At 33.0% G+C, this 11,054-nt stretch overlaps 1 protein-coding gene across 11 annotated transcripts; it reads right to left on the reverse strand.

Moving 5' to 3' along the window:
- Window positions 1–342: 342 nt before the first annotated feature.
- LOC100776823 (probable starch synthase 4, chloroplastic/amyloplastic) lies at window positions 343–9,782 on the reverse strand. 11 transcript variants are annotated; one of them, XM_003517632.5, is made up of 20 exons: window positions 9,476–9,782; window positions 9,211–9,246; window positions 9,084–9,117; window positions 8,890–8,959; window positions 8,679–8,807; window positions 7,624–7,828; window positions 7,128–7,262; window positions 6,924–7,028; window positions 6,641–6,739; window positions 5,538–5,667; window positions 4,761–4,811; window positions 4,476–4,586; window positions 3,790–3,899; window positions 3,533–3,701; window positions 2,453–2,539; window positions 2,080–2,151; window positions 1,515–1,628; window positions 1,122–1,183; window positions 927–1,041; window positions 343–640 (listed from the first exon to the last, which is right to left on the reverse strand). In XM_003517632.5, the coding sequence occupies exons 1-20, from the start codon at window positions 9,568–9,570 to the stop codon at window positions 521–523; spliced, it is 2,049 nt and encodes a 682-aa protein (XP_003517680.2). In that variant the 5' UTR covers window positions 9,571–9,782; the 3' UTR covers window positions 343–520. The 11 variants fall into 11 exon arrangements, 8 of the variants coding, with proteins under 8 accessions (XP_003517680.2, XP_006572982.1, XP_040874475.1 ...); XM_006572919.4 differs by having other exon boundaries at window positions 2,080–2,157; XM_041018541.1 differs by having other exon boundaries at window positions 2,080–2,157; window positions 9,084–9,112; window positions 9,476–9,636.
- Window positions 9,783–11,054: the final 1,272 nt, after the last annotated feature.

Genomic DNA, 11,054 nt, shown 5'->3' on the forward strand with positions numbered 1-11,054 from the left:
GAATCACTATTTAACTCGAGAGTTTATAAAAAAGAATTTATTAAAAAGTGAACTCATTTTGTTTGTATAGGCTCTTAAAATCGTAAGAATTTAAGATTTAACTGGAAAGTTTAATAATCATGATTGTATATCATTTTTTTTTATGATTATGACTTTGTTTCACATAAATTTTATGTGTCATATAATCAACACTGCGGTAAAATAAAATATATTTTATTGCAAAGGGGACAAACATTGATAATTTGTTAAGTCATTCAACTTCTTGATAATGTATCGTAATTTCATTATTCTGCCCCTAATATTAGGCTGCCAACCCCTTCATCATTCTAATTGTGACGGATCTTCCTTGTCTCACCCCGCATCATTATTCATTTTGCAACAGATTTTACAAGACACCAATTTTTGTGGAGCTATTGACTTGCATATAATTAATAACTATTCATCCATATCTCAAAATACTAAACTAAAAATGTTTACATGTATATATATACATGGATGATGGATGTATATCAGGTCCATTTCACATATTCTTTATAGCAGAGTAAGCTTCAACGTGAACATCGTAGCATTCACCATCCCATGATAAGTCATGCGCCATTGCTTGCATTATTTTTCGTTTCCACATGGCAGGGTTAGTCCTCTACAGGCAAAGGATAGTCATTTAATAATGTATCATAAGCACATGCATGATATCTTTTCTAAAATAGAGTAAAACTTATACATCGATAGTGTAAAACAATTTTATACTTTCATCCAATCATAAATCACGATTGATATGACTTTTACGGTATTTATTGTAAAAGTCAACAAACCTATCATGCATGATGATTTGTGATTCGACGATAGTGTAACATTATTTTACACTATTAGAGCATAACCTTTTTTTCTCAAAACGTATTAAGGAAAAACCACTGGAAACTACATACAATTTCATCAATGGCAAGGCTAATAGACATGTTTACGAAGCTAGAGTTGATTAACTCTGAGTACTTAGTGGCCTCGTGGTCTTGGTTTATGAAGCTCCTATCAAAAGGTATCGACCTTGCAGATATAAATGAAATGAGTGTTAAACAAGTATAGAGAAAAAAATTCATCCATCACAAAATATATTTATGGCTTACCTGTTTGAGCTAGCATCAGGGGCAAGTGCTATTGGAGCTGCTCCATACCTTAAAGCAATGAGCTACACATTCAAGTTATAAAAATTGTATAATTCAGTTGAAATACATGAAAATCTCCACTCGAAACAAAATTTGCTTAGACTGCATTGTTTAATACTACATTGCAAAATAAATAAGGATTGTCAGCATCTATAGTCTATACCATTATCAATTTCCACAGTGGCAATACTTAGTGTTTCATGAAGACAACACAGTCTTATAGAAACTTTAATTTCTTTTAGAAACAAGCAACTTCCTAGTAGCTTGGCAGCCAAATTGAATTCATACAAGTTTTACTTGAGGTGCTAAATTAGTGGAGGAAAATTATCACTAGAGTGGATGGAATGGTCTTACTGGGATTTCATCAGTAGGATCAAGAAAAGATTGGCACAAGATGATGTCGGATCCAGCAAAGACTAAATGCAACAGAGCTTCATCATAAGTAGGCACAAATTTAAGATTATCATCCTGCAGAGTTGAATTGGATGGCAAGTCATTAGTAGCAGACAAGGAGAAACAAATATAACGAAGGTTCTAGAACATGGAAGTGTATCGAGTGAGAGAAGAGGGTGTGAGAGGACTGAGGAGTACATCTCAACCATATAATTAAAATAAATGAAACAATTTTGACCATTTCTATATGGTTCTATGGTCAAAACTAACTCTTCTCACCTCTCATGCACTCACTGGATATGTCCCTTTTAGGACATAATGTCAAAATAATGCAGCTTTACGAGCAGATAATTTAAATTGAAATATTCATTCTGCTGAATAATGAGTATGACAAGATATGCCCAGACAATTTGCTAAAAAAATGGAGCCAAAACTGCTAATACTCAATGATTTGCCACAGGTAGCATATATATAAGCAATCAGTAACAAGGGATTACAATATTAAAAACAAAAGTGTGGGAACTACCTTGAATTCCGTCTGAAGTGATTCAGGCGCCTGATTCATGATCAATCTTTCACTGGTCCCCATAAATATAAACTGCAACTATTCCAAACTGGTTTCAAACAGGAAATCCTCTGAAACAAGTATTTCTCATAGCCAGATTCATTTCATACAAGGTCGATTTACTTTGAGGTTTTATCACACTTTTTCTTCATTATGGAAACAAGGAACAATAAAGATTATGTTTCTCCTATAAGCAAACAGATAAAAATTCATATGCAAACTGCTGTATTTGGAGCTTCCTTATCAATATCAGTTAATGAGAAAGTCTTATAAGCAATGAAACTATACTTTTTTTGAGAAAAAACATAAGTATAAGCTCCACAGAGATGGCAACCTGGACATCATACTGCTTAGCATTCAAGATAACTTCCTTCACCCTTTTTCTGTCAAGGTCTCGTCCTTCTGAAAAAATGCATCCAACCTGATAAAAATTTCAATAATGAGCAGAAAAGCCAAGTAAAACCACATCTACTCAATTCTTGACATAGTATACCAGTCATAAAAGTCATGGTTTATGAGAGGTAGCTGCAAAAAAAAAAAAAAAAACACCCTTAACCATTAATTTCACCAAATGAAGATTCATAAAAAATAAATAAATGAATAATTTCAATAAAAATGGTGAAGAACTTCCCAAGCATGAGCGTAGGAAGGGGGGACATAGGCACAAGTTGTTCATTTTTCCCTTGGCCTTTTTTCATTTTGGAGAATCCCTCATCTTCATATTCCTTGTAATTTCATTCTCTCCATCTTGATGAAGTTCTTCTTTTATCAAAATAAGATGTTGTTTGCAGTTGTCTCACCCACATTAGTATGCTGAATTTATTTGCCATTAGGCTTGCCTTTGACATCTTTTAAACTGTGTTACAGAGTTATCACATTCATATTGTTTGCTACGTTACACTTGTATGTTGCACTCAAATAATAATGGGTTTTTGTTTCTAGGGGGAAATTGGGAGCAACCTAATTCATCCTCTCTTGTGTTTGCTTATATTACCACGAATCTGTCCTAGAGGTTTAAGCAGAAATTCAGATTTTGCAGGGGTGAATTTGAAACTGTGCTTATTCTATAATGTAGATTTCAAGTGAAGATCCAATGGACACAACGCAAAAAACATTATATTAAACTCTTGCAGAAGAGAAAGTGTGAGGAATACACACAGAAAACTAAGGCATAAAGATAGTCATGCAATTATCCAAACTAAATATTTCAACAATGCTAAAACTATAGTTAACAAAAATGCAGCTTAAATATATTGTATACATCCTGAAACTAGCTCATCATATCTTAGATGGGAAATTTTCTAAAAAAAGGAATTGCATATAAAATTAATATAATAGATCATTAAGTTTCTCATTGCATATATTTATCATGGGCCGTGGCAAACAAGTAAGGAGCAAGGGATGATCCACTCACAAGAATAGTAGAAGAATGTTCAGATAATCCCAGCTTCTGTAGCAATGCAGCTTTGCAAAAAGCTTTTCCATTCATATTTTCAGCATTGAAATTTTCTGGAAGAAAATAGTCAGTTGAAGGATCCCAAGTTGATTTGTCTAATCCGTAAGGAGCAATGACCAACTTGTCCCTGCAACCAAATGTAATTTTCCAAAGACAAAATAATCCATCATCAAACGTTAAACAAGATCGAAAGTATGTTATGACAGCATACTTACCTATGGACATTTAAAGTGGGCTCCAGTTCATGACTCAAATTATGAACAATTACGTGCTTTGGATAGATAGATGACATTATTACAACTCTATTCGAATAGACAACTCCACCCTGCAAAATTGATGGAAGACTTCAATGTTGGACAGTAATAAGAAAATAAACAATCTAAAAATAAAAGACTTTGTGGTTACGCAACATGATGTGTATTCAATGATTTAATATTGCAAATTGAGGGGTATAATCTAGGGGAAATTTGTCCTCTTGTTTTCCTTCTTGAATGCAAGGCAATTATTTGTTGCCTTATTAAGTGTCAAAATGATAAATGTATAATTTGATAAGGAATTTCACAATTTCCAACAAAGTGAAACTAAAATAAATGTAAACTCAAGATCACAATCCCCTCCCCCCTTCCCCAACTCCCAAAATTAGGAAGAATTAAATCCATGTCACTGCTCTCTAGAAACATATATAACTAAGCTTTACTCCTAGACACAAACTGTTACGATTCTCTAAATTCATGAGACTGGTCCAAGGTGGTTTACGACTTCCTAAGTGTCTTCAAGAATAAGGGAAAAAATAAAGTAAAGCTAGAAAAGAAAGCTCCAATGACTTTTTCAATATCATCTTGCAATTGTTATAGAGATGAATGTAAGAGAAAAATAAAGAATACAAGAGTAAAGAGGATACCTTTAAAATATTGACAAGTTGTGTGTTAGTGTTGTCTTGTAAACGATCAGGGCGATGAAGTCTTAAAGGATCAAGCCCACATAAGGCTAACTTATCTGGTTGCTCAATACCCTACAGCATGCACAGCACTTCCAATAATTAGAAGACTGACATGACCAAATGTAAACATAAACTCCATAACAAACTATATGTAATTTTTCCAGCAAATTTCAGCTGGAGGAAATATCAAAATTGAGAAAATTCAACACAAAATGCATATCCAACAGGGCAACATCTGTTACTAGCCTGTGAATTGAAGCCATGGCATGTAAATAATATTCTGGTTCCTTCAAGTCCCTAAACAAAACAAATGAATAAGTGACAATAAAGATTTGTGCAACAAAGCAATATAATCTTCCATATTTAAATCATCCTTGTACATAACAAGAAAAAATCTGCCAAATTTGTTTTCTTTAAAAGACAAAGCTATTTAATGGCAATAAAGGATAAAGATGGTTATGCCACCAGACACTCAGTGCAGCTTCCAATCAGCTACAGGATGGAGAAAGTAGGGATATGCTCTCCACCTCCTGATTGATGAAGAAAAGGATCACTTGAAACAAGACTAAAATATTCTGAATAATGCCAAGAAAAGGACTACAACTAATGTGGGACTGTTACAACAAGATCCTCCAAGATAATGCCAAGAAAAGGTAAGGTGGAGTCAATAAGAAGAACTTCATGATTACATCTACAGCCTTTTGGGAAAACAAATAACAAGACTTTGAACTTTCAATTGTCGGATTGTGTGTCATTTGAGGCCATTGGAATTCAATTTCCCTTTCATTGTTTATTCTCCATGAATCAAACGGTATAATCAATTGTTAAAGTTTGTGTGTCATTATTAGCTGGAGCAAAATAGCTTCACGATGAGTTTTTTTCCCTCTTTTCTTGTTTGAGTTATTGTATCACCTATCATTGCCAATACTCTTGGTATCTTTTATCCCATTTATAGAGACTTTCAAACCAATAGATAAGATTTACAAATCAAACTAAATAAAATTTAAAATTAAGAACAGACACCTGTTTAACAAATGTATCCCAGAAAAGGGGCCCAACAATGGCTGTCTCCCAATTATGTAGATGCAACACATCAGGCTGCTTCCCACATTTTACAATATAGTCCAATGATGCCCGACAAAAATAGGAGAACCTGATGGCAAAAAAAATCATGTCAAGATTATTGAAAACTATGTACACCAAAGTAAAAAAAAAAAATATTTGTCACATGTAATTATGTATAGTATAGAATATCCCCTAATTGTAATTGGTATTAGTTTTCCTTCTCATTATTATATACAGATTTGTAGCCTAAAATATCTAGTTTAGCCTTTATTTCATCTGATTTTCATGGCTATATGTATGTTGTACTTGTACCTACTGCTGTAAATTAATCAGAAAAACAATTTACAATTCATTTCTGTTTTAAAACCTTAATTTGATCAGACTTTACTTTCCTGTCACTTATAACCAGAAACTAAAGTACAGATAACATTGTATCTATCAGAGTATCTCTTTTATTTCTCTCTTTGAAGATACTTTGAGTGCACAAAAAGTCAGTCATAATGGGTTTCAAAAATAGTATGTTGATATGCAAATATTATAAAACATTTTCCCTCCTTTTAACTTCTATTCTTTTGACCTTTGCAATTTGTTAATTAACTCATCTAAATTTGTTGCAACAATGGCAGCACTCTGAAGTCTGAACTATGTATTTTCAAGCTGAAAAACTCGCATGCAAAGAAAATATCCTGCCTTGCAGTCTCTGATTTTATTTCTTAACTGTTGGAAAATATTTTATTGCAAGGCATTTTCTCTCTAAGGACAGCGCAATGCACTTCAACCCAGGCTTCTCTAAACTCTCCTTTGTTCTATTTTTTTTCTTTGTACTAATTAATTGTTTAAAGCATTTATGTGTTTTGATTCTATGTGCTATGTTCGTTGTTTCTGGCTTCCTAATTTTTATCTAACATTAACTTTATCAATTTTTTTTTTAAACAAGCACATTTCAAAATCATCTGATTAGCTTTTTATATGAACTTCAAAAAGTAAGTTTTTCTTTGCTTTACCATTATAACATATAGAAAACTAGATAAACCAATCATTACAGATATCAATTCACTCACCTTTCAAAATCATCTGGGTATCCATATATCATCTCATGGCTGAAAAATGATGAATAGTACTTTGGCTCTATCAAAGTGACTCCAATGCCAAAAACAACACTGCCACACACCAAGAGTAAGTATAGAATAAATGAAAATCAGTAGATTTCAAATAAGGAACAAGATGTGAAATATTATTTCTACTATCTTTCATTAACTCTTTTGTCCACCATTACAAATTATTTGACTTCCATTTTATATGCAGATTTACAGTAATTAAACAGTCAAAGAAAGCCAAACTAACCCAGTCCAAATTCTATTTCCGTGTAATTGGCCATTAAAATACGAGGTAACCTCTACATTAACTTCGTGCAACCCTTGCACCTCATCTAGGTTTAAACTTGCATACCTACATGAAAATTAGATACATCCAAATTAAGGAATTATAAATATCAAGCAACTATTAGACTAATATATAAAATAGAGAGGACATAAATTTCGTAATTACTTTGGCAATATAACCTCCACCAGGTGGCCCTTTCTTTGAAGTGCACGAGATATGCCGGTCACATATGAAGCTACTGATCCTCTAGGGACCAATGGTGTCATTTCTGTGCAAATGTGAACAATATGAAAACCATTCCTGAATGTAGTTGATACAACAAAGGACAATCAGATTTTAAAAACTTCATCTGAGAAAGAAAAACTGAAGAATGAAGATAGTAACTTATTCTACCATTTATGAACAGAAATAATAGCCTAACGTGAAGACAATTAAGAATCTATAAATGGTCCAGAGCATATATTACCAGCATAAACCTAGGCTGAGTCAGTATCATATTATACAATAAATGTATTACTGCTTATACAGTAAGCGTATACATTTGCTAATTTTATGCCTCTCTGCATGCTCAGTTACTTTTCAGTAATTTGAGCATGCTACATGCTGTATGCCACTAACACAACAAACATCGGATCATTCACTGAGAGCAGGCAGGATTTACTTTTTGTGTCCATCTGAAAAGCGACGAAGTTCTCCTAGAAGTTCAGGATCTTTTTTGTGTGAGATGATATTAAAAACATCAGCCAGACTCACTTTGTGGTTCATCACCAAACTTCTTAATTCAGATGCTTCTCCAGCACTAATCATGCTGCTGAGAACCATGGCATCTATCCGAAGCAGCAATTCTGAACAAGTTGATAGGTTATCTGGGTTACAAAATACAAACAGAAACACATAGTTCAATTAATCATCTAGGGCTTCAAAGACAAATTTATCATTGATAAAATCAGATTAATAATAGATTTTGGTTACCATAGATTTGAAAAATAGCATTCAGTTCAATTATGTTAACACAAATATTTGCTAGCCATTATGTTAGGATTCAATTTATGGGACTTGAGTCTCACATTGAAAGTATGGGATTTAGAAGTGGGGTTTATTAATCCTTGGGTTCTCCAACTACAACATCCAGATATTGTGGTGTGGTTCTCCCAAGGTTCTTATCAATTGGTATCTAAGTCTTCCATCATGTCTCTCAGCTGCAAACGAGTGGTGCGGGTGGTCACTAGCATTACAGTTTTTTCCTGAGACAAGTCAAAGGGCTACCAACCCGTGTGGACTCCAGGACTGCAAAGTGCGGTGGGATGTTAGGATTCAATTCAAGGTATGGGACTTGAGTCCCACATTGGAAAGTATGAGATTCCAGTATGGGGTTTATAAGGCATTGGACTCTCCAACTACTGTAGTCAATGAGTAGCTTTTGTGGTGTGATTCTCCCAAGGTTCTTATCACTATATATAATTCGATAAATTAGACCACGAAATGAAGGGAAAAAATAATAGTAATTTAAGTAAAGGGAAAGAAATGTATTTCTTAATTTAAGGGAAGAACCAAATGTAATCAAACATGTGTATACAGTACAGAATCATGTTTCAATAGTATGACAGAAGATAACCTAGATGCTGCTAACAGAAAATGACATGCATATGTCTACAATTGACCAAATATGCATTATTAGGTACAAAAAATGCATGCTATTAAACTATCACCTTTTACCTTTACCAGCACCAGCCTGTTTTTCTGCTTCCAACTTCTTTATCTTACTGAGAAGCGACTGTTTTTCTCTGTTTGTTTTGTCAAGTTTCTCAATGGCCCCAAGGCGTTGTTTGTTCAAGTATAGTATGTCTACATGCAACGAGAAAATTCACCAGAAGTTATTTAACACTCCTCTACAAAGCACAAGTATGACTCAGGTGAAAGAACTAACTCTGTTGAGCTTCTTTGAACAATTGCCAAATATTATCTTGTTTCACATTCTGGTCATCATCACACATGGACTAAAACACAAAGGGGAAAACAGTGAGAAGGGAATGAAATACTAATACTTGCTAAATACGGTAAAGGGAGAGTAAAAAAAGGGACATATAAAAACACAACACTTTTGAAACTAAAGCAACATACCTGGGACATGTCCACATTTTTGTTACCCTCTGACCTAACATACAAATTCCTAACTTAGTTTCCGGCTAACCTCGCATTTAAAATTTTAAAAAGAAAAAAAAAAGAACATAAAAGAAAAAAAGGTTACTTCTGTTCATGTAAGCTATTGACATCTCCATTATTCCTGAAAAAACAGCATAAGAATCAAGCAAGAGAAAAAGGGTAAGCCACGAATCATTTGTGAGATGAATTATATAAATTACGAACAATCAAGCAAAAGGGACTATTTTTCAGTCTATGGGGCACCAAAGTTAGATTTTGAGGACACCCCACTAAGAATATGATAGTAAAAAACAAAAAAAAAATGAGTGGTGAAGATAGAGAGGATGGAGAAGTGGGAGTCAAAGCCTGACCTCAAACAAGAAAGAGGAGGAAGTGCAATGGGTTTTGGCATGGAAGGGAGTGAAAAGTGAGGAATCGGTGAATGGAAGAAAAACAATGTCCCCATATTCGCTTCAGGTTCAGAAGAAGGAAGCTATGTCCTGAAGCTGCTGCAAGTGACTGATATCGCACCACAGTCACACCCGTGTCCATGATAATGTTACTCTGTCTCTCATCCAAATCATTGTTTCATGTTGAAACTACAACCATAAAGACAAGACAATATGCCAACTAAGCAACACGTGTCCGCTCATCTCATGTGCTGCCTGAGTGCTTGTGAATTTGATTTGATCAATGATCACCCCCTTAATGTTAAGGCACTTTGCAATTCTTTACTTGGGGCAAGTGGGTCAAGTGTAAAAAATAGAGGAAAATTGATCTTGCCCCTTTAGAATGGTTTTTCCTATTGGTACTCACCACATTCTTTCGGGCAAACCAACATAATTAGGATTATGTTATTTTACATAAATTGTTATACAGTAAAATTATAATTTTGATGTGTTCCACTAACACAATAAAATTGAAATTGTATTGTATAATATGAATTTCGACAAAATAAAATTATGATTTCAATGTATAATAATTTATGCAATAGAATTATATTTTTGTTGTGTTTTTTTTTTTCAGGTAAAAAATGAAAAACTAAAGTTTGATTTTATTATACACTATGCAATAAAATCATACTTCCCTCGTATTTTCTTAATTGACCCCACTTGCACAATAGAATGGTGATTTTATTGTGCACTTTTTTCACACATCCACCTACACAATAAAAACAAACTTAAGCTAAACTAGTGGGAATATGAAAAAAAGAATACAAAAAAATTATGATTTTGTTGTACAATATTTTTCACACTTCCACTAATGCCACATCGTTTAGAAGATGTTTAAATGAATAGTCGTCTTACAAAAATTGTCAAAGTGAGTAAATGTCTATGATTTTTTTTCTCAAAAGATAAACACAAGTCACTCAAGTGTAGTTATAGACTATAGAAAGAAAATATGGTACATCATTGTGAGACTTTGTATTATATTTGTCCCATAAATCTATTTGACTCATTCTTACTCGTCTAGTTAATTAGTACTATATGTATTAACAAAATATATATATACTTTTTGTACAAAATTTGAGCATTTTATATGTCAACAACTCAAAGAAAATAATATTAAAACATAAATGCAAAAAAACTAAAACCAAAAGATATTGTTGGTAGGCATTTCATATCATTTACTAATTGAATTATCATATGAACTTTGAATCCTGAATAGGGATGGAAATGAGTCAGACCGTCTTAAAACTTAAAAGACATAAATCATTTTTTTAAAAAAAGAAATAAAATATGTATTTGACATATTTAACTTGTCTTGATTCTTATTTCCTATTTATTTTAGTATTTGACATTAAGACTAGATTATCGAATGAAACTTATGGTATTTTACTTAACTTATTTTGTTTACAATATTTTGTTGAATACTTAAAGTACTCTGATTATAATTCTTACTTGAGATGTTGTAATTAGTGAACTTTAACCTCATATTAAAATGCTCTAA

This window comes from Glycine max, chromosome 1, assembly GCF_000004515.6.
Source record: "Glycine max cultivar Williams 82 chromosome 1, Glycine_max_v4.0, whole genome shotgun sequence".
NCBI lineage: Eukaryota > Viridiplantae > Streptophyta > Magnoliopsida > Fabales > Fabaceae > Glycine > Glycine max.

Excerpts from the sequence above, each read along its gene's own strand:
- LOC100776823 (XM_006572919.4), bottom strand. The coding sequence starts at position 9,570 with ATGGGGACATTGTTTTTCTTCCATTCACCGATTCCTCACTTTTCACTC. Across the intron at positions 9,247-9,475 it reads CCTCCTCTTTCTTGTTTGAG|GAATAATGGAGATGTCAATA; the intron begins GTCAGGCTTTGA and ends CTGTTTTTTCAG. Across the intron at positions 2,540-3,532 it reads AACATTCTTCTACTATTCTT|GTTGGATGCATTTTTTCAGA; the intron begins GTGAGTGGATCA and ends AATTTTTATCAG.